The sequence below is a fragment of the Poromitra crassiceps genome (genome assembly GCF_964638095.1).
Source record: "Poromitra crassiceps genome assembly, chromosome: 1".
Taxonomy (NCBI): Eukaryota; Metazoa; Chordata; class Actinopteri; order Beryciformes; family Melamphaidae; genus Poromitra; species Poromitra crassiceps.
The window spans coordinates 100,659,380-100,684,224 of NC_139623.1; the positions used below are offsets into that span (position 1 = coordinate 100,659,380).

At 44.6% G+C, this 24,845-nt stretch overlaps 1 protein-coding gene across 1 annotated transcript in view; it reads right to left on the reverse strand.

The window, feature by feature from the left end:
- Positions 1-24,845, reverse strand: part of rims2a (regulating synaptic membrane exocytosis 2a) — a gene marked incomplete at both ends in the record, with an annotated part of 176,053 nt that overhangs the window by 31,324 nt on the left and 119,884 nt on the right. The window contains 2 exons of the mRNA XM_083632129.1: positions 7,433-7,677; positions 21,585-21,751. Coding sequence (XP_083488255.1) covers positions 7,433-7,677; positions 21,585-21,751 — 412 coding nt within the window. The remainder of the gene's footprint in view (positions 1-7,432; positions 7,678-21,584; positions 21,752-24,845) is intronic.

Here is a 24,845-nt window from a genome sequence, read left to right on the forward strand (position 1 = left end):
AGTTCCCCTCCCTCCAAACAGGCGCCCCTTAACTCATTGAGTGCCAGCCACTTTTGGAGAACGGACGCTCCCAGTGCCAGAGTTTCAGAGCGTTTTCAGTGATTTCTCGAGGCCCACAGAATATTGTGTGATATTACTATGTAAACACCGAACACGCACAAAGAACGACGAGACTCTATTGTATCAGCAGCAAAAAAAAGTTTATTGATATAATTTTCCGTTCTTTAGTTATCAGCCGGAGAAGATAGGTCAAAAACAGCAAAAACAGGCGTTTCCATCTAGAAAGCTGAGATATTGAGCCTTTTGTGAAATTAAGCATTTCAAGCAAATCACTGACTCTGAAACTAATATTTTCTGACCTGAAACATCTGAACAGTAATTTCCTTCAATATAACAGCACCCCCACCCCCCTCTACTGCAAACTCCTCCTCCGTGGGTGTGTCTCTGGTGGCTTTGCTCGCTCTGCTGCTTGTCAGGCGAGTCTCTGCTGCTTGCGGATCCACGTTCGGATGGCCGCCGCTCGTCGGGGGAGTCTGGATCGGGCTCGCCTTGCTCGTTTCTGGGGTTTCGGTTGTGAGCTGGGATGAAGCTGCGTCCGATTCTGGGCTTTCTGGGCTTTCTGCTGCGCGTTTCAAAGTGTGCTGCACCCAGAGTCTATTTTCGGAGCCCCCCACCGTTGTGCGCCGGCTCCCAGCGCGACAGCGAAAAGCCAAACTATTCTCATGAGAATGGTTTCATCACGGCTTTTTCTGCTGTTTTTACTCAACTTTCTCTAATCTGGAAAGCACTGTCGCCACCTAATGGGTCGGTAAAATAGGTTATACACATTCAACATGCCCCAAAATTTTACAGGAGATGTATTAGGCATTGATCCACGTCCCACCGTCAAAAAACGCAATTGACGAACATACTCGTCCTTGGCACTCTACGTTACTAAACGAATTGACGAACATACTCGTCCTTGGCACTCAATGAGTTAACGACCAGAGGAGGAACCACATTAGCAACCAGGATATTGCATGTTTTGGTGAAGGGAGGCACGGGGAGAACATGCAAACTCCACACAGAAAGGCCCTTTTGACGACCCCACCCGGGTGGTGGGCACTCGAGGACATGCGGACGGGCACACATTCCTTCAGCGTTCACAGCATCCCAGGTTGGAATCAAACCCAGGACCTTCGAGCTGTGAGGCGACAGCGCTTACCACTGCACCACCGTACCCCCCAAAAGGTGGTAGGGACATAAGCAAAAACATTTGAACAGTCTTCAACATATCAAGGCCAAACAACATCATGGGAGTTTGAGTTGTCATCTAGAATGAGTCAATACTGTGCTCTAAAATTGTGAGTCAGCAGTCAGGTGTGAGGTCACCAGTGAGGTGATGGATTACCGCTTGCGCCGTTTAACAGTGTGACATGGAATTCACTGAACCTCTGCCTGTGCAGCGGAAGCAGAAGACTATCAACAGGCTACATTTCTTTAGGATGGGAGATTATAATACCTCCCTTCATACTGTATGTGATCTTAGGCAATGTAATGGGGGATCGATAGACTAGATCATTTACGATAAAAAATCTATAACGGCACATCAAAGGGGCCTAGGCTAGCCTAGGCTACTACAATCGAACAATGCCAACATACAAAGACAATACAATGTAGAAATGCAGAAAAATACAAATGCCAGAACACAAGCACGCACGCACGCACTCCAAGCATCTTATTTCTAGGTTTGTGTGTCTGTGTGAGGATTATGAGGATTAGAGAGGCATGGCAGGAGGAACTTGGTGTTAATCTATCTGAAATTATGTGGGACAGGAGTCTGTCTATGGTCCAACTCTGCTCAATTAATAGCAGACACCAGCTGATCCAATTTAAAGTCGCTCACCGTCTTCATTCACAAGCATAGGTTGCACAAGATTTATCCTTCTGTCTCACCACTATGTGATAGGTGTCGTGTGTCAGAGGGCACACTGTCCCATGCTTTTTTGGTTTTGCCCTTCACTGTCGGGATTCTGGGCCAAAATAATTGACTGGTACTCTAAAGGCAGAGGTTTTCAAAGTGGGAGACGGGCCACCCCAGTAGGGCTTTAAACCGTTTCAGGGGAGGTTCAGTGAATGGAATATTGAATTGAATAAATATTACTTCAGTTATTACAAAAGGAGATGTCATAGAATAGCTGAAATGTTTGAGTCAGAGTCAGAAACAAAAAAAATGCCTTCAGCAGACCTTTTTATGTATTTGATGTAGTCTGAAGTCAAATAGCAATTTCAGGCTATCTTGGCTCAATTATTGAGTGTCTATGGGATCAAATAACAATCACAATCCCATAGACATCTCGGAATTAATCGAAACTAAACAAGTAAACTGCACGGGGGCGGGGGGGGCTTCCAGGGCTTGTCCGAGGGCCGAGGGGAGGCCCGCAGTGTCAGACTTTGCAAAACCTCTGCTCTAAGGCCTACAAAATAACCCTTCAGCCGGAGGTGGAACTCGCCATCTCCGGCTGCTCGGAGTCCTCTCCGCTCCTCCCCACGGCTGTGCAGCAGTCTCTGACACAGGGGACGACTGTTGCCAAGAAACTCATTCTGAAGGAATGGAAGTCCCTCTCTCCACCTTCTTTTTCGCTGTGGTTGATGGACATGGTCTCAGTTGTACGGATGGAGAGACTCAGGTTCGTGAGGACTAACTCAGAGTTTTTAGGCTATCTGGGACACGTTTCTGGCCTACCTTGACGATGGTGACTCGTCAACGACTCGCCCGGCTGGTTTCTCGTGGATCCTAAGTACAACATCTCTTGTACTTAACAGTGATGTCATAAGAGCCATTGTGATGTCACCAGTGATGTGAAGTTGTGACATCATCAGTAATGTCATAAGAGCATGTGAGCCCGCACATCGGTTGAGCTGCAGGCCGAGCTGCGTATGCAAGCTGCAGGACCAGCTCGGCAAGCTGCAGAGCGGGCAAGCCCGCGTGGCGGGCGAGCCTAGAAATCGAGCCTGCGAGATGCCTAGTTCTATAGATATATATTTTTTTTTTAAAGTGTTCAATGTGGGGGCCTCTCTCAGATCCTCAGGCAGGGCGTTCCATCTGCTTGGGGCACAAGTACAGAAGCCAGCATCCCCTGCTTTAGAGTACGCGGGGTGTTAAAAGACCACTGTCTGTGGATCTGAGAGTTAGAGTTAGTATGAGGGATGGTTAAAAGTCCACTGTCTGTGGAGCTGAGACTTCTTGCTGGATTGTATCCAATTAACATGTCTTTCATATACTGAAGTGCAAGGCCATTTAGAGCTTTGCATACAAGTCGCAGAATTTTAAACTCGATCCTAGTTTTGACGGGGAGCCAATGCAGAGATTTAAGAACAGCTGTGTAATATGTTCAGATTAGCTGTAGTCCCCGCACGGCTGATTTAGGGAGGCTGGTGAACAGACATTAGGCTACAGTACAGTAGTCTAGCCTGTGTGTGTATTGTACTTGGCAAATAATGCGATCTGGTTTATCTCCATGCACTTGCAGACATCGTGATACATTTGTATTTCCTGAAAAATCAACTCAGAGTGAGATGACCAAAACTCCAGTTCAAAGAATGTTGAGAAGTGAGTGTGTGTGTGTAGGTATATAGGGGGGAGTACACATTCCCCACGGTGGGGATGGCCACCTGGGGCATCTGACTAGGCTCTGCTTGTCAAAGCCAAAGTAGTGCTGCTTGGCCCATCTCCCACCCCCACCTTCACTTGGCAGAGCAAAGAAAACCTAGTGTAACCTCTTCCAATCATCCATCCTTTGAATGCGGCCTTCAAGCTGGCCATCGGGCCACCATAAAACACAACCAAGTAGGACATAAAGGAGCTTGGCAGTGTCTGTGCTGGTGCAGAGCCATAGAGATTTAAAATATTGAAAGACAGACGTACTGTATGCATGCCCTCGCAAACTCACCTAAAAGCAACGAGTGAAATATTGATAATGCTCTTAGAGTGGGCTTTTCAGTGTGCAGCGTATCCATGATGTGGCTGTGTGTGTGTGTGTGTGTGTGTCTGTGTGTGTGTGTGTGTGTGTGTGTGTGTGTGTGTGGTGAGTGCATGTATGTGTATGTGTATGTGCTAAGAGAGCGCTGCTCACTGAGCAAGCTCATTATTTTCTATGTGAGCTGAGCACCTTTTTGCAAATCCACGAGTGTACGGTGAGCTACTGTATGCTCACACCTGGGGGGATGAACAGCCCTATTATCCTTCTTTTTCTCACTCTCTTACCTCGATAACTGCCCATTGTGTACATGCGTGTGGTAATTTACATGGGAATAAAACCGGTTTTCATTTCGCCAGGCTGCTTCCCTCTGCTGCTCTCTTCCCTCCCCCCTACAAATTGAAGTTTGACTGACCATGTAGCCTAAAGTAGGCGTACTACAGCCCATCAGGCTGCACATAGCCTAGTTCTAACGTAGCGCTCTCTCTCAATCAATCAGCTGATTCTCTGCCTCTTATACATAAAAGAGGAGGGTGGTTTCCTTCTAGAGCGAGTGAGGCGATCGGTTGAGTTGTAGCCTCAACGCGAGACTCAGCCTTCAACCCCTCATTCCACTGCAGGCTCGGCTAAAATGGCTGCAAGCGACATACATGTTATCAATCACAATAAAACTGTACCCACCTCCGACACAATGTTGTTATCCAAGATTTGGGTCCCATGGTATTCCCAAATATTGCGTAGTTTCCAATACCGGGCCCTTATTCACATACCAGAGCCGAAGCTCAAAATTGTAAACAGTGCAGTACACCCTCCCAACCACTGAGCACCCAACCGATTCACTTGATCCCAACAGTTGCATGTTTATACAGTGGAATCCACAAATAGTGATGATTATACTATAATGATCTATATAGATGTATAATATAGAATAATAATATAATATATAGGAATTACAAGATACAATATAAGATATAGCCTACCATAAGTACAAAATCATTACCATATAAGATACAATACAAGAATTATAGATCTATAATTTATAGTAACAGCTGCTTGTGATTAACTGGACTGGGGGGGGGGGTGAATAGGCTATGTGTTGAAAAAGCTATGTAGTGTATTGTATTTTTAATTGTATATTTTTGACTTTAGAGCAAGATAAAATATGTCTGCTATTGTTGAAGCTTGGGCTAAAAGCCCCTGAATTGTACATTCATCTTTTAAAATAAAGATGTGCTTAAAAAGCTATTGCGTGTTAAAATCTATTGTGTGTTACGTTTTCAGTGCTGTGCCTATTCTCTGCGTAAACAATAAGTGAGCTGGAAATGAACTGAGGTGCTCATTTTTTGGGACTGTGTGAGCTATAGCTCAAAGTTCAAAATATGAGCTATGAACGTGAACGAGTTAATTTGAATTTGCATGAGCTGAACTTTGTGAAGTGAGCTTGCACAACACTGTGTGTGTGTGTGTGTGTGTGTGTGTGTGTGTGTGCGTGTGTGCGTGTGTGTGTGTGTGTGTGTGTGTGTGCGTGTGTGTGTGTGCGTGTGTGTGTGTGTGTGTGCGTGAGTGTGTGTGTGTGTGTGTGCGTGAGTGTGTGTGCGTGCGTGCATGCATGTGTGTGTGTAAGTTTGTGCCTGTGACTGGGTGAAACTGTTGGAACAGGTATCGCAAAATTATATCTTTACAACTGCCAGTAGGATTTTGTCTTTTGCAAAACTAAATCCAGAGAGCCAGCAAAGCATTCTGGTTCAGAAACATTAGCATCATTACCAAGTGGGAAGATCAAGCAAGTACTACTGTACACATCTTCCAAGAGCCTTACTGTATCTTTAACTAAACCATACTTCAAAGGCTCAAAGGTTTCGATCACACAGCTCAAAGGGTTAAAGTGATTAAGTACAGAGGTAGTGAGGCTTACAGGCAGAACAGAATGCATAAGCTTAACGGCAACGAGTACAAATGATGAAAGCACACGGATACAGTAAGGCAGTGGGCCATGTGCCCGTCAAATCACGAGCCAGGAGGACGAGGTGATGCCACGTGAGGGCACCGCCTCCCTCCACTCCCCGCAAAACACTTCACCTCACCAGACATCCCCCATCTTTATGGACTCCTCCTATCTCTCTCTTGTCCATCATGCACTGCCACACTATCTCACCCAATCACAGGGTGCAGACGGCTACAACAAGTGATTATTGACCACGTTAAGAGACAGAATGAATAGAGGAAATGAATAGGCGCCAAAGCCCTGGAGATGGGCTGGAGAGCCGTGGCTGAGGAGGTGGGTGAATTGACTGACCTTCACATAAACAGACCAGACCCCAATCTGTCGACCTGTGTCATCAAAACATGCCACCCGCTGTGCTGCTTTTCACAACACGTCTGGCACGAGTAATGTACATAGCTGAACTCTCCTCACATTGTCATTAATAAAGACATCTGAAAAGACTGCAGACGTCGGGCAAGATTGTGCTAAAAATAAATACAGTGAAGAAAGACTTTTCCGCTATTACTCGAAAACAATATTTGGTTCCATCGTTTGCACTGCAGCAAAGGGTTAAACCCCCTAATATTCAGCTCAAGAAAAAGAGAATAGGCCGTGCGCTTGAAAACAGGGGCAGCACAATTGCTTCCCAATTCTCCGCACCCATTTCTTCCACGTGCACACACACTTACAGTACAGTACATACACACACTGTACATACACACATACACACACTGTACATACACACATACACACACTGTACATACACACATACAGTACACACACACTGTACACACATACACACACTGTACATACACACACTGTACATACACACACACACACTGTACATACACACATACACACGCTGTACATACACACATACACACACTGTACATACACACATACACACACTGTACATACACACAGCAGCAACTCACACGCATGTGCTTTTGAATGTACAGATAGAGGTAGTGTTTTTATATTGTCACGTCAAAGTCATGAGAGGATCGCATCAGGAGAAGGTGACAAAAACGTGACAGGTCATCATTCTGGCAGGAGCAGCGGAGCTATTACAGTGCCAACACATTGCAAGATGAAATGACACGTTATTACCACCGAAACACAATCACTCATCGGCAACGTGCACAAGGACGCAGCTGAACTGTGCAATAAGCACGAACAAAGAGGGGGGAAATGAGCAGGTAAAAAAAGAGAAAGGTAGGTCAACTTTCCAAGGAGCGCTGTTCCCTAGAAGACAGAGAGAAAAGCAGTGAGAAACAAGTCGTGCTATTGTCTTCACCTCCAGAAGATGACTTCACTTTGCACAGTCCAGAGCCCTTATAGACACAAACTTGGAGGAAAAGGGTCAAGTGGAGAAAAGAGAGTAGCGGTGTTATAACATTCAGCACAGATGGACACAGGGAAACACAGACAGACAGTACAAGAGGGGAGCACAGGGATGTGGAGATGTGGAGACTCTATACTGGCCTACCTGTTTGGCTGAGCTGAGAGGTGCTCCGGCTCTTGCGCGACATGCCAACGATGGCCTGCATTTTGGCACCAATGCTGGAGCGCCTCTTCTTGTCATCAGTGCCTACCGTGCCCACCGCCGTGTCCGACTGGCTGCCGTCCGTCTTCTCCAGGTTGCACATGTCGCCGCTGACGCTGGTGCTCTTGGTCATGTTCATCCCACCCGGTGGGCCCGTCTGCCTGTTTTTCATTTTGGATGCAAAGTCACTGTCAGCCACCACCATTGACAGGGAGGCAGGCAAGGACAGAGGAAGAGGACAGGGGCAGAGGTGATGAGAGGCCAGAGGTGGAGAGAAAATGACAGAAGAGGTGATTGAAGAGCAAACAGGAGGAGAGGAGAGGAAATGAGACCAGAGGGGAGAAGAGAGGACAGGAGCACAGTAGATGAGAAGATGGGGTGAAAGGGAGAAAAGGACAGAATTCAGGTATAGGAGGTCATGACGTACAGTATAGTTGAGTTTAGGCTTCAGTTCAGAGTGGATCTGTATTCTAAGGCTGTGTGTCCATATAGCAGTTTGTTGTGTGAGCGCCAGCGGCCTTTCCTCATTAGAACCAGGTGGGGAAAAGGCAGTGCTTTTTCTATGCCAAAAACAAAACAAAACGCAGAAGTACGCTATGTGGACACACGCTCTAAAACCTCATTCATGCAGTGAAAGTGGAAGTGCTGCATAGTGCTGCTGAATTTGTTTCCTTATAGTTTAGTCTAATGAGAGTTAAATGCTCATTTTAACACATGAGTGCTCTTGACTTTTGATCAGATGTATTCAGTTTTTTCATTTATTTGCATCTATGCATATTGTTACACTGCTGCTTCATTAATTCTGAGCACCTTGCACACTTTGTTTTCCAAAACAATGTCATGAGGGTTTCAAATGTTAATTAAACACTTCTATCAAATCTTTATTCGCAAGATTGCGTCAGGATTCTCATCCTCGCGGGTATTTAGACGTCTTTGCACCTGCCTTGTGTGCACACCTGTGAATCTGCTTCAGACAACTTCAAAATGCATATAAAAAGAAACATCCGCAATCAACATCATTCTTCTCCTTTTGACGTTTGAAGGAAATAGGCCACTGCACAAAGTAAGGTCTTATTTTGGCCCCAGGAGTGAAATTAACTTAAAGAGACAAATGACATCCTGTATCACAGACTGTGCATTCTTAATTGAATGAGTAAGAGATTACCCTGAGGGTATAATTCATTTAATAAAGTGTCTGACCTCAACCACTCAACTGGTTGATGTGAAGACATTATGAAGACAATTTAGGGAAAGACATGCTGATTAAAATGGGGGGGGGGGGCTGAATCAATGCATTTTGACACTTCAATTAGGCTCCTCAAAATTCCTCAATTTCACATATTAGACATTAGTGTTCAACGCCATCATTTCAGAATTTGAGAATGATCAGAATCTAATCCTTGCACTACATTACGTCCCTCGTAGGATTTCAAATGTATGCAGCAGTATTGCATAACCTTAACGGAAATTGTGTTCAAATCGACAAGAGGTGAACTCATGGCAGTATCTTCCAGCGGAAAATCACAGAGAACATAAGAACTGTGATGGGGCAAAAATTTTGGAAGTCCATGTTTATGAGCGGTCAGATAATAACGATCGCATTCACCACCTAGCCTGTCCCCGAATGTACCAAGCTCATATTAATCTTGTCACTGCCGACCCAAAAAGCATTTTCCTCTTGCATAATAAAGATAAGGCCTAGTTTGGGTTGTTTGTACTACTTGATTTAGCTGGCAGTGCAATAACCCAGACGTGCTATAAAACAACTTGCACACCTCATACTCCATACGCCTATAAAGCCTATTGTTTATGCCGGGTGCCTCTGCCATGGATCAGCCAGTACTTTAACATCAATATTCAATGCTTATTGGAGGATTAGCATCCCAGAAGCTTTGAAGCAGACTTCAAGCATCTCAACTCCTGACAACACCACAGGCCCATGTGCTAAAGGTGACATTCTACAATAATGCTCTTTCACTGTCATCCCAGTGAGGCTGCATTTCATCTAGTGGACACAGGACAATAAGAGTGAAATCGGCCTCTTTCATTACATCAAATATCAACAGTGACTGGGGAATTGTTGTTCTGTTCCATGTGTGCCTTAAACAGCCATTAGCCATTGTAAAATCAGTGCATCTCTGGCTTTATTGCTTCATTCTACTGGTCTAAATGGACATATTCTATTGGTTTATTGGATATTATGGTATTCTATTCGTCTAACTGGACATTATTGTACTGGTCTAAATTGATACATTCTGCTGATTTTACTGGACACATTTGAGTGACCTAAATGGACACTATTACCTGAACTAAGCTTCTAGCACCTTCTCTCCTCTTCCTCCTCTAACGCCCCCTCTCACTACAGTATCGTTCCTTTCCTCCTCCTCCTCCTCTCCGGGCTGGGTCTTGGCACTGGGGCCGGTCCCCACAGTGAATGTGCCTGCCTGGAACACTGTGGCTCTCCAGGGATTTCTGATTTTCCACCTCAGCCCAAAGAACACAATGTTCCCCATCGTGCAGATTGCAGTCCGTGCATTTTCATCTAGGCCAAGATGTTCCCAAGGCACAAACAAAAGCCTGGAATTTTTTTGTCTCGTCATACAGCAGACAGATTTGGTTTAGTTACACCCTGTGTGAGGGCTTTAAGTGGGGTAGAACTATAGTGTATAAAGCACACTATCTATGTTCTATATATCAACTAAAACATCACTAGAGATGCATTGGTACTGTAAATAAAAAGGTGATAAAAAGGTGATATGTAAACATTTGCATTTAAAGACACTATCCACATACAGCATAAACACAGATTGATATACTTGAGAGATACATGAGAGAAAAGAGTGATGTTAGCCTAAAAAGGTAGGTAAACTCTATTTTGCAAATAAAAAGTTTGGTCAACCTAGTTTAGGTGGGTTTACCCTCTATCACATCACTTCACACCACTTTGCATTACTTTGACATTAAAAATAATTTAGGAACACATCATTGAATATATTCAAATAATGTCTGTAATACAATATGCTTTAACTGAATAACCCTTGAAGGGCAATTTAATGCCTCAATTAGCTGAATCATGAAGGCAGCATAAAAATGTACATGTGAAAGTCATCAGTATTTGCTTTTCTTTCGTGCCCTCTGTCATCCTACACTTATCCTCTTATCTTCATCTATCTTTCCCAGAGATAGTTGCCACTCCCTTTTCATGTGATGCTGAGGTGAGGCAGAAAAATAGGTTTCTATGGCAACTGTGCCCCCGTACACGCCTGTGTATACAACCGCAAACTTTTCATCAGTGACAAAAGAACCAAACAGATTGAGTCTGGAGCTCGTATAGCACTTTTATCATTTGCCCTACAGCAGCGCTTCCCAACCATTTCCAATTCAGGGCCCACTTGAAAATCTCAAAACTTTTTGCGGCCCACCTCCAACCCCATAGAAAATATGCCAAATAATGCATTTGTTCCCATGGGTCCGCTAGTATATGAAAGGGAGCATGTGGGCAATGTTTCTCGGTTTCTCGGTTTGTTTAAATTTTTGTCCCACTGAGCTGCAGGGCGGGAGAGGCTGCGCAGCCTAGGGGGGCCCTAGGAATTCAGTGAGCGTAGCGGGCGAGATGCCTAGTAGAATAAAAATAAAAATGGCATTGTAATGATTTGGCGGGCCCACTTGCAATACCGCCGTGGACCACTCGAGGGTCGCGGCCCACAGGTTTTGAATCGCTGCCATACAGGTAACTTTGGTACAGAATTCTACTTCCATTCACTGGACTAGAGTTGCTGGATGGGGGTTAACGCAAACTTCCCTTCCATCCCTGTTAACGATCCATCCCTGTCCTTCAAAATATCCGTCTGTACTTTCCCTCGCATGAATGAGCCGTTACCCTTGACAACAATATTGGATGAAACACACATGGAGGAGAAAAGGTGAGGTGGAATTTCAAAATGCTGATAGCAAGCTCCTTACGTCCTCGACACCACTGGACACATCAGTATAGACGGCGCGTGCGCGCATAAGCACACGCAAGTGAATTAGCTTCTCTGCACATGATGGAAGCGCTCATGTAATAAAAGCACATACATCCGCTCTTATGCCAGACACATGTGAAGGGGCCTGCTTTATGGATCTACATTTACACTGTGACCTCAATACATAGGAGATGAGTCATAAATAAATGTAGCTAGCAGCGATGTTTCTGCCGAATCAAATTGCATCCTTGTTCTCTTACATGGAAAAGCCGACGAGTAGGGCTGGGCAATATATCGATATTACATGTATATCGATATTATGATATGAGACTAGATATCATCTTTGATTTTCTTGTCTTTTCCTGGTTTTAAAGGCTGCATTACAGTAATAGTGATGTATTCTAGCTGTTCTATTATTTACCTTTACCCACTTAGTCATTATATCCACATTGCTGATGATTATTTATCAAAAATCTCATTGTGTAACATGAAATATTTTGTGAAAGCATACATTACAATATTGTCACACTATCGATATCGAGGTATTTGTTAAAAAAATATTGTGATATGTCCATATCGCCTTAGCCCTACAATGACGAGTGAAAAGATGTATATAGTAAGGACCTTTCCATCAGCAAAGCAGGTCCAGCATCTTATTAATCACTATAGCAACATCTTGATTCCTTGAATGTCTGGATACTTACTACTGGATAGATTTCTTGAGGCTGAGGTTGAGTATTTGTGATTATTACCAGTTTATTCGATAGCTAGCCTGATGTGAGCGTCGTCATTGGCAAGGCTTATATAACAGCACACAGACAGCGCAGGTCCCTTTTTCATCACACTCCCTAAATACCACACTGCTAAGCTCATCAAGTGGAAAACACACTCTTCTTCTCTCCCCTCATTAGGGCTTGCATCCTGCTTTGTAGCAGAAATTTGATGCCTCGATACCCAGTGAGACAAACAGAGCCGCCATTTCACAGTCTTTGCTTACAATCACACAATTAGGGCGTGATGGCAAAATACATTGAGCGGCAGCACGGAGATCAGCACTTTTGAAATCATCTTTGTCTTTGTTTTATTGATACAACAAATACAGTAGCTCTCTTCCTCAGCTCCTCATTGGGTGAGTCACATTGTAAAATACACACTTGTGACTACATAACAGTTCATTTTAATATTAAATGTGATGACCGAACATCACCACTCATATCAGTGCTTTTGTGTGCTTATGTGTTGCTGAATGACCACTTTGTTTTGCTACCGGGCTATATATTGCTTGGTGGAAGAACGGCACTCAACTTCTTCCTGTTGTGCCTTAGCTGTTGTAAAACTGCTGTAAAACACGGCATCTTGAGCTTCATTGCCTAATTATACTTTGTTCTATGTGCAATTGCAACTCACATAAACATCATCATTGAAACGGCACCACCAAACCTGGGCAATGTTTTTCCCCTCTCTCTCAGTATGTGGCGTACATCTTGAACGAAGCAGAGACATTAAAGATTTATACTGTAGTTGTCATAAAGGAATTGCGGTCGATCACAGGTAGGAGTTGTCAGCATGTTAAAAGCGAGGCATAGGTCAGTGCACTTTCAGTCAAGGAGGTAGACATTTGAAATGAAACACTTTTTTTTATATTCATTTATATTTTGTTCGCTCAAGCAGATTTGTCTTTTAATGGATATTTTCTCCTCCGCTCTACTGAAAGTGAATTGATGGCTGGTTGACCTACTGAGTGGGAGAGTGGTAGACAGGAGTAGTTGGAGGAATGGTGGAGGTTTGTGTTGACAAGTTGTAGGTACTGTACAGAGCTACACTTTCTAACACGTAGACAGCAGGTGGAGGCCACAGATAGACAGACAGATCAAATAATGACGCAACATCCCGGCACTGAGCAGCACAGACAAACAGTAAAGCAACATACAGTAGACTGCAGCCTAAGAACAAGCTACTAGACAGTTGTATACTATCAGTAGGTCTTCATCGTCCTTTGGTATCTGCATAAATGCTCCTGTATACACAATGCCTGTATACACCTTTCTGTGTCCTGTTCATTTAGCCTCCCCCACATGAAAGTGTAATGCGTTTTCTTAATCAGTGTGTACACACACAGGTGCAGTCTTAGCAAGGTGTTACATGAGTACATCGTACATAAGAGTGCATTTATTTTTTAGGTTAACTAGTGCAGTGCCCGCTCAAAATGTGGGTGTTTGTTATGTGACCCATTCCATAAGAAGCAGGTTGAACTCTGAGCTGATTAACCGTGAGATAGGAAAGGCAGTTTTCGGTTCCAGAACAGTTAATCTGAGGGTGTATTCACACCTATCTCGTTTGGAGCAGTTGTTCCAAAACAGAGTTTTCCGCCTTGGTGCGGTTCGTTTGAGGGAGTGTGAACACAGCAATCGCACTCGGATGCGGGACAAAACAAGCGGACCGAGATCGCCAAGAAAGGGTGGTCTCGGTCCACTTTAAACGAACTCTGGTGCGGTTCGTTTGTCGTGAAAACGTGATCTGGCCTCGATCCGACACAACTGCAGCAAACAGTGCGCATTTTTGGATAAACCAGCTGTCGTAGTCAGCTGCGCTGTGCGTAATGGCCTGAAGAACGAGCATTTATATCGTTTAAAAACATCTTCATTCAGATCCTGTTTTGGCGACTTGTGAAACTAGTTTGCATGGATAAACTTTGGGGGATTTTCGCATCATCACATCAGTAGTTTGAACTCGATCAACATATCTGGTCTCCATTAAATAAATGAAAACAAGTCGTGGTCATAAGAGCCAGCCTTCTTTGTGATACGATTGTCTGGTTCAATCAGACAATCAGACTGATTGTATGTCTTCCTCGAAATGGGGGGTGGGGGGGGGTTGAGGGGTAGGAAAATCTCTGGGAATTATTTTTTCCATCCCGAGAGGCAATTAGCCTACCAGAGTGTCTCCTGGCCAATCCAGGAGGCTTGGCAATACTATTTGGACCATTTGAATTGTGGCTGTGTGAACACAAACGAACCAAGGCACAAATGCAACAATTGTATCAATTAAGCCCCTGAATCAGAACAAAGCAAACGACCTAGAGGTGTGAATACACCCTGAGTTAGTTCAATGAACGCTGAGTATGTTCACCCTGAGTGTGCGCCTGGTGAATGAACAAAGACATCACAGTGTTCAATGTCACATTTTCTCCTCATTGGCCTACTAGGCCAGTAGATCAGACTTTTACTGGCCCCTTGTATATTTTCACTGGCCCGGAAGCCTCCCAAAAAAGAAAATAACTATTTTTGTCCATAATTTTGGCTATTTATTATACATACTATGCACAACAGTGAAGTTCCTTTAGATTTGGTTGTTTTCCTTTAGTTATGGATATGTAATGTTCCACAAATATGCAAAATATAAAATTTGACACATATTGGAACAGTAAATGAATGTGGTAAATGTAGGTTTCTCCATATTTTGTGTAAAGCCATACAGTATGGAATACATAGGGAGATGAGAACAGAATTTATGATAATATTTCAGTGAGTATGGATGACCTTGATAATAAACTCAATGGCCTGCAAGTGCAGACTAATTATTGCTCAGTTTCTCACTCACTCACTCACTCACTCACTCACTCACTCACTCTGTGTCACTCATGTCAGTTGGGCCAGGCAGTCAATCAAAGCAAGGAGAAGGCAGCCTTTCCTTCCTGTTTTGATGCTGTTTGATGTGGTGGGAACAGTGGCTAGCTGATACTGTCATATCTCATAGGTGCTTTATTCTATCATTCCAATTTTTCACGACTTTGTCAAATCAATTTGTTCTGAATGAATTAATATAATTGTTTTCTGTTTCTGTTGGAATTAGTTGTTGTTGTTTTTTTTTACCAAGGACCCCAGTCAAAAGCACCCAATTCCACCATATTACAGTTTTAATAGATGGAACTTTTTTCTCTTTTCCCCCATTCATGTTTGCCATGGGTCCTAATTGAAAGTATCACACACTATCAGGGCGTAGGGGCACTCTGTCAGTCATTTTTAAGCAGACAGACACATGCAGCAGACACAGATTTCTTCTTGTGCTCTGTCGATGCCCCTGTACTACTCTTCTCTTCTCTAATAATGTTTATTTTTTTTTATTACATCTATGTTTTGAGAAGAAATATTTTAGTTATATCTTAGAGCAGTTTATGCTTGAGGTTCCCAGTACATTACATTCAGAGTCAATTAAGAGTGTGTGTGTGTGTGTGTGTGTGTGTGTGTGTGTGTGTGTGTGTGTGTGTGTGTGTGTGTGTGTGTGTGTGTGTGTGAGAGAGAGAGAGAGAGAGAGAGAGAGTCTTGTCAACGCAGCTGATGTGAACAGTGCAAGTATACTATGTAGATGTGGAGATTGAACAGGAGAGATTGAAAGCTATGACCAGGTATATGCACTACAGTCTCTCCTTGGGCTAACACTGAAAATGACATTTTCACCTTCCATCGCTGGGGGCAGTAACACCATCCCTTATAAAGGGAGTGACGGGGCGTGGTAAACACCATTCTCAAACTTCTTCTCACTCATGAAGGAGCACATCAGCTCTCTGTTACTAGCATACCCTCGACGGTAAGGAAGCAGCGTTATTCTGCACGGATTGCACCGCATCTTTATCGTCACCTGACTCTGCCTGGTTCAGCCCGAAAAAAGACGCCCTCATCCAGATTGCCCTGCTGTTGCGAGCAACACACTGGCTGCTGAGGGCTTATTTGAAGCTGTGCGCCCTGGCGTGGAGGCTCCCGACACACAGCAATGCGCTGTCTAAGGGGGTGGGGATGCTATTCCACCCGCAGCCACCGAGAGCCTAGCTGTCTGGGCCTGGCCCCCAAGTTGCTGGATCTCCCTCCAACAATAGGGTGCTCGCCACTATTCGAAATCAGGGGGCTCCTTCCACCAGAACCTTATATGGTCACAGGTGGACGCTGTTCCAAAACTGGTGCCGAAGAGAGGGCCAGAATCCTTATCTCTGTTCTGAGAAAGCCATTGTGGTTTTCCTCCAGGACTTGATTGATGAGGGCAGAGCCTTTTCTACATTAAAGGTCTACCTGCCAGCCTTATCAGCTGCTCATTTGGGCTTTGGAGGTAAAACCGTCCGCCAGAATGATCTGATGCGCACTTTTATGACGGGGGCCCGCAGGGCCCTCCCTGTATCCAAGACCCTAGTGACCTCATGGGATTTGGCTGTGGTTCTGCAGGGGCTGAAACACCCCCCATTTGAACCACTACAGGAGGTGAGCTTAACACACCTGTCCTTCAAGACATTGCTGCTGCTGGCTCTAGCCTCAGCTAAGAGAGTTAACGACATACATGCGCTCTCTGTCCACCTCTTGTGTGCTCAGTTTGCCCCAGGGGATGGAAAGGTGATCCCAAACCCAGCCTACGGGTTGGGGGTCTTGGGTGGGTTCTTGTTCTCCTATCACTCTAGTGGCCTTCACTGCTCCTCAACAGGCTCAGAGTTTGAGCCCAGTCTGTGCCTGGGGCTCAGGAAGAGTGATCAGCTCTTCATCTCCTGTGCCACGCCCTGTTTGAGCAAGCCCATCTTTAAGCAGTGCCTCTCACATCCCCTCGCTTTTGTTCGGTTCTATAGACTGGACGTCTCAGCCCCGTGCGTGACACAGGCGGTCTTGGGACACAGTTAAAGGAGAATTTCGTTTTTTTTTAACCTGGACCCATCTCCTGGCAATAATTATGATTTGGCCACTCACCCAGCGATGTCCGCGGCGTTTCTGGCCGTCCTAGCGTTGTTTTGAGATCAATAGCGTCCAAGTCAGTTGTAAAATGGAGCTGATTTGGGGCCAAGTGTGAGCCTGTCTTTCCTGCATCTAAATAGCTATTTTTATTCCCGTTTTCGCCACATATCGTAATAATGTGATCCCTCAACATCCACCAGAGTGATATTTCGCCCCAGGCCATTTCCTGGACTCTCACAGGGATCAAATTACCTCAAACGTGATCTCGGTCACCAAGTCTCGTGAAGTCCCGCGATACTTTCCTGCCGGCTGGCCAACTACAAGTACACGCTTTGCGGTGGTGGTTTTAGCGTAACCTATGTGGGGTTTGGCGTAACCTATGTGGGATTCGAAATAACGAAGGTTATGCCAAACCCCACATAGGTTACGCTAAAACCACCACCGCAAAGCGTCCTACCTGTAGTTGGCCAGTCAGCAGGAAAGTATCGCGGGACTTCACGAGACTTGGTGACCGAGATCACGTTTGAGGTAATTTGATCCCTGTGAGAGTCCAGGAAATGGCCTGGGGCGAAATATCACTCAGTTTGCACTGCAGTTATTATGCGGTTCCGGGTGGGGGCGCGGGTCTCATGTCTGCGGGGTGGGGTGGGTTGCGGTACTGATTGATCATATGTGCGGGTTCGCGGAGCGGGGAGTCGGTATTGCACGTCGCGGGGCCGGGCGGGGCCGGGTCTTGAAAATCAGACCCGCGCAGGACTCTGATATAACCTCGGTTTTATGAATAATATGAGTGACTCACCAGTGAAACCGTCTTGCCAGCGTGGGCGAGAAGAAGTTCATTGCGAATGGCATTTACCACTCCCTGTCGCTCCCTTTATAAGGGACGGTGTTACTGCCCCTAGCGACGGGAGGTGAAAATGTAATTTTCATCAACCCCAATATGAGGGTATATATTGGTGTAGATACAATATGATGCTTCTGTAGGACACAAGGCGTAGCAGAAAGCCTGTTAAAATACTATAGCCATAGTAGCTCACTTTCTACCCGGGTGTCTTCCACACCATCAGCCAGCCTTCTCTTTTCAGAGTGCTGTGCTGTTCGCCCCGCACCGCTCCAGAGAGCTGTGGCTTTAGGGCGCTTGTTTCAACTGCGGTGTGTACCAGCGACGGGCAGTGTGGGGCAGAGCATTAATAATTTGGCTTTGGGGGCGTCCGGGTGGCTCACCTGGTTGAACGCGTTCCGACCTGGGTTCGAATCTGACCCGTGGTCCTTTGCCGCATGTCATCCCCTCTCTCTCCCCACCTTTCCTGTCTGCCTACTGTCCTATCAAATAAAGGCAAAATGCCCCAAAAAGTAATAATAAAAATTAAAATGAGAATAAACAGAAAAACACCAAATCGAGACCAAATCACACCAAATTCGACACTGCACTAAGTCAGGATCCCAGCAATACACCCACAAAGTTTGAAGTTGATTTGACGAATGGTTCTCCAGATAAGCGAAGGAGAAAATACTCAATCACTCACACACAGACAGTCCTGGAATTATAGAGTGTAGCATGGATGTGTTTTCTCTCAAGTCCAAGGAGAAAGTGAGTAGTAATAATGTCGGTAAGAAGCACCTACCGTACTTACATCCTGCTGTGAATGGAATTTGATACTGATGACATCTTATTAGAAGGGCAAGATAATGTTTAGCCTGCTGTGAGAACCCATGGGGTTCTAAATCAATTTGTTCTTGAAGTTGCTCTTGACATACTTTTTATATCTGCTAGCCCTACACTCTTCACAAATTGAATTATGCTCCGTTGTGGCCACTGAAATGGTGCCATGTTAAATATAGTGTTAATATGACAGAACTGAACGCTTTTGCATGCATTAACTTGAAAGTACAATGTTCCACACATGCATTCAGTCACGTACAAGTGATTATTACATTATAACCAAGCATAATTTTTTGTGCTACATAGTAAAATAATGGACACCCGCACACTGTCTTCACTAATCCATCGGTGTGCAAGAGACTTTGGTTGATTATGCTCCATAGTGAAATATGAATAGTTAACTCAATCTCTATGCTAAATTACATCCTTTTAGAATAACATATGAGCCACAGGTCACCATATTGAAATTAGAAGGATGTTTCATGGGTGTCATGGAAGTTATGCTTTTGCAAATACAGCGTGTCTTCTGTGTGAATGTGAGGTAAACAGACTATACATTTTATCATATGTTAACAAAGGAGTTCACCATATCAACATTCCACATTTTGCAAGCTTGCTGCACTATTTCTGCATTCATCTTATTTGCAAAACAATGCTACCAATGTAAAGAGGCTGAATGGGTTACCATACTGTCGTCTCGCTATTATTATAAAGTAGGTTGTTGTTGGTGGGGGTTGATTAGGGCCAGAGTTACATCATCAAGGTCAGAGGATGGGGGATAGGCAGCATGTGATTAGTGGACTCTAGGGAGGTCACTATGCAGTGCACATCACCACATATATGTGCGGAACTCTATGGGCTCTATCGTCCCACTGACCTTAAATTAGCGCTTAGCGCCAGGCACAGCCCATATTAGTGGGCGTGGACCGGCGCACTGCCTATTCTCGTGTCGGCGCTACACGCGGCCATAAGCATTATAACCACGCCTTTTAAGCTTAGAATTATTCACACCGTGCTCATTGGAGAAGTGCAGTAAACGAATCACAATGTCCCTTTCATGTTCCATTCCACGGAGCGATCCAATCCGGTGAGAAAAGCCCGACCAAAGCGCTCTGAGCCCCCCCCCTCCCTCTTTCATCCCCGTCTGTCTCCATATATATTATTCCACATTATTGTGCTTCGCAAACCAATCTCACTGCAGTTTAAATACAGCAAGCATGTAAATACGCTACACTATAGCAAGATCAAAGTGAAAAGAATGTTCTAAACGCATCGGCTAGAAAAAATATCCCTGGCTGGATGTCATGATGAGATTAGATTGGTGAAAGTTTGGGCAGAATGATATCGTTTTCTCTCGCTACCTTTTCTTATCCCCCACTGCACAGGTAGGATGATGCAACAGCCTCTGAATGACAGGGGCTCAAAACTACGTTATAACAACTTTTTTTTTCATTGGTCATTGTGCCTGTTTGACGCGCGAGAGAGAGGGAGTGAGAGAGAGAGAGAGAGGGGGAGAGAGAGTGAGATGGCAGAGGAGAGCTGCGTGCAATTACGCACATTAATATCTCTGGCGCACTGATTAAGGCCTGGTTTTGAAAAGCGCTAAACGCTAAATTAACGCCAGGGGGGAAGATAGCGTTAGGCCGGTATTTAAGGCCGAAACGCCCATTCTGGCCTATTCTGGCACTGCGCCACGCCTCTTCGGCGTAAAGCGCATTTCGGGGCCTAAAAACATGATGCTATCTTCCCGAGGCAGGCGCAAAGCGCATTTTTTGCCGTTTAATGCCAGTTTAGCGCCTAAGGCCAGTGGGAAGATAGAGTCTTTACAGAATAGTCAGTGGGGCATACAGTACTGTAGGAGAGCTAGTCTACATTATTGTTAGTGGGAGTCTATGGTTAGAGGCCACCACAAATAGGTAGAGTGGCTTTAGGTCAGGAACATGTTACCTGAGGTCAGTCTCTGAGATACTCCTCTGGTGCAAGTCCTCTTCATTCTCCACCAAATCCTCCTGATGCTCTTTCTCTCCCTCTACTTGACCCCGCTTTCTCCCTCTCTGTGACCCCCCTTCTTTGCTGGCCCTTCTCCCTCCCTCTCCTCCTCCTCCTGTCTCCTCCTCCTCCTCGAGTACTTCCCCTAACTGCTCGTCCCCCTCGCCAGACTGGCTCCTTGATCGTAATTCGCTGCAGACGGAGACAGAAGCACGAGCACAGCACATGCAAAACAGAAAGGAAACCAAACAAAGCATGAATAATGTCAACTATGAGAGGGGGAAAGGACAGAGACACAGTGCAGACGGTAAACAGAGAGAAGTGACTGCTTAAGAAGTAACTGAAAACAGGAATGCAGACTTACAGTAAAGCACCATGCAAATGAATCACCTTATGCACTGATATGACAGAACACCCAAAGAGATGCAATGTGTTTCATGTTTCAGTGTGTTGCCAGATATGGACAAACTCTCTGGCCTGAAAGAGTAGAGTTCAACCATTTGGCTCCGGATGTTTCTAAGATGGAGCCAAACCTGAACTCAACAAAGTGGGAAAATGACACTCAGCTACGGGGTGCATTTCCCTCTTTAGTTTAACCAGGTGCAAACAATTTCAAAGCTGAAAGTGTTTGGACATGGCAACATGTATGGAACGACAGGTTCATGGCTCGGAGGGATTTGCCCATTCCTGATAAGACTGTTTGGTCAGCCTATGGTGGGGTTAAAGGGACAGACAGAGTTCACTGCCCCCTGGTGTGGAGATCAGCCTACCGTATCTTGCGGTTTCCTTGCGGCCTTTCTGATTGGACAGACATGTAGCTCGTGCTGCTGAACCGAGAGGCACTACTGGTTCTCGACACAGCGGACACGTCGCTTACATCACTGTCCGATGACTTGGCCGACAGGTTATCTGAGCCCCGAGGATCTCTGCCTGAACGCTGCAGGGACAAGCAAGCAAAGGTTCAACATTACCATCATATTGATATCTCATGACACAATCGTCTGTTGCTTGACTTGTGCTGTACCATTGGCATGGACAAGTCTAAAGTCCTAAGCCTAAAAATTTGTTTTCCCAATCAACAAATAAATATCAGTAACACTTTACTTTACAATAGCCTTATTCAGATTCAGATTCAGATGAACTTTTATTGAAACAGTAGGTAATCAGATTACATACGAGGAATTTGATTTAGTGTAGTATGCAGCCTAGCGGTCACATCAGTAGTCAGAAGACAAAAACAATACAGAAAGACAATCACTAAATATTAAAGGTGCAGTCCATCTTTAAAGTGATGTATGGTCTGGGGGGGGGGGTGTAGGTTCATGTCAGTGGGGGGATTTTGGCCTGTTGTTGAGCCAGCTGTGCTCAGAAGATATTGGGGGGGGTTGTCAGAGTCCCTAATACACTTTGTGGTTTTCAAGCCTTGTTGATGAGGCGGATGGCAGTTGGGAAGACGCTGTTCTTGTGACGGGAGGTTTTGGTCTTGACAGACCTGTTTCCTGCCAAGGGGGAGTACCTCAAAACGTGGCCGGAGTGGGTGGGGTCGGCCATGATTTTCCGAGACCACTTAAGTGTCTTGGTAGTGTGCAAGAGCACCATCGTTGTTTTTGGCACTTTGAATTTCTTCAGCTGCCGCAGGAAATACGTCCTCTGTTGTGCCTTCTTGGTGAGAGCTCTGATGTTCAGCTCCCATTTCAGAAGTGGAAGGACTCCACAGTGTTAACTGGGGAGTCACTCAGGGTGATGGGGGGAGGTGGGGCTGCGTTCCTCCTGTAGTCCACAACCATCTCCACTGTTTTTTTACCGTTGAGCTGCCGGTAGTTTTGACTGCACCAAGTGCATGTGTATGCTTTTTATATGTATGTATGATACCCTCAAGCAGGTAGGACAAGATAACGAAAAAGGACAAACAAGACAATGCAACTTAAACAAACACAGTAGACAAACAATGCTAGGGTTGCAACTACAGATATATATGTGCATATATACAGTACATACATGTACACACACACATACACGTGTATATCCACATATATTTAACAAATTTACCACGAGAGGAAGGGGGTTGTGGGCACATTTACCAGTGGTAAATGTGCCCACAACCCCCGACCTCGAGTGGTAAATTTGTTTTCTACAACAGCTACCAAATAATATAAAAAATACACAATTGTAACATCCAATTCATTTATTTATAATCATTACTGGTTTCAGAATACATTTATCCTTCCGCCACAGAATATAGTTCCATACACAAGATCAATGATTGCACTAAACATTTAGTTGTCTTTGAGCCAAAAAACAACTAACCTATTCCTTAACGGGATTCACAGTTATTGATACATTGCCTGTAAAAGTACAGTTATTTAAACAGTTATCTAAAGCAGCCCGTTTTGGTGGTGGTGTGTTGATATCTGGTGACGGCAGAGGGCGTTTGTTTGTTTGACAGTCCCAGGTTCGGGGTCCGGGCGCTAGTCCGACCTCCCGCTAGTCCGACCTCCCGCTAGTCCGAACTCGTGACAACTCAAGCTCAGCCAGTTCTCTCTCCCCAATTTCACCATGTCGTTCTTTGTTCACTTCACCTTCATCTTCATCTAACCACTGCTCAAAACTCAATCCACCCAGTAAATCAAACGTTACTACGAAATCGGACATTTCCTTGTTAGAGATCGGCCATTTCCTTGTTAAAGATTTGCAGACTGACAGGCTAACAGTGGGCGGAGTCAGCACAGGGAGCGGAGTCAGCATCAGGGAGCGGAGTGATACTGCGGTTGGAGCCGAACTGTAGATTGTTGGCGTATTTACCACTGTTGCTAGCCAATCAGAATCCAGTATTCACTCATGCTGTTGTAGAAATGTATACACATACTACATACATACACACATTTCAAGAATCTCAAAAAGGGGAGAAAAAAACAGTATATGAAGATGAGGAAATCAGTAAATGAATATGTCACAATAGTCTCGTAAAAAGGCATAATTCAACTGATGTTTAACAGTTATCCATAAAAGTCACATAAGGGGTCCATATTTTATCATATAAGTTAAGCTTTCCTTTCATTGTATAATACATATGATCAAGAGGAATATAGCCTGACATGTCTGCCTTCCACTGAGACAGTGTTGGGGATAGGAGGCCTTCCAGCCAACAGCAATAAAACAATTTGCAGCAATAAATGCAAGATTACAAAACTTCCTTTGGTGGCAATCACCAACATTAAAGTTGCCGAGTAAACAGAGACGAGGAGTGGGTGTTAGATTAAGTTGCAAGCATGATGAAGTAACAAAACATATTTCCTCCCAAAAGGGGGTCAGTTTACAGCAAGACCACAGCATATGCAAAATAGACCCCTTTTGTCTCTTGCACGTCCAGCACAAAAAGGACATTTCTGAGTGCATGGCATGCAGTTGTTCTGGGATATAATATGTTCTATGCACAATCTTGAATTGTAAGAGTTCATTTGTGTCTCCAGTTGTATGAGCCAGAGTGTATATTTGAACAAATCTGTATCCATTCCTCCTCGTCAATGTTTTCCTCAATGTCGCCTTGCCATTTTTCCTTAGTAGAAAGAGTATTGTCTGGAAAAGCCTTCGCTGGTATGTTATGTATAAGGGAGAGTACATACACAGCCATATTTTGTACTTACAATACTTTTCTATAGGTTAACACTTTTCCCGCCAGGGTTTCTGACCATTTTCACTAATCTTCCAAGACCTACAGAATAGATACAGTATATACCCTACACTGTAAGTGTAGCCAAAATGCTTGTGGCTGCTCAATGATTTGACTTTTTAAGGACAACCATTCTTGCTTTAGAGACATTTAGTTGCAGAGGTGGGCTGATTCATGTGAATAAGGGAGATTTACTAGTAATGTTCTCAGAAGCAGACAAAGAGAAACATTAAAGAAGACATTGTAACATGAACAGATTGAAGTGCTTGCTTTGACAAAAGCACATAGGAGTAATTGTAGGTGTACCTTTTCAATGGCCAAAAGCTATTTCACCAAAATGCATGAAAGGAGATGTTCAATA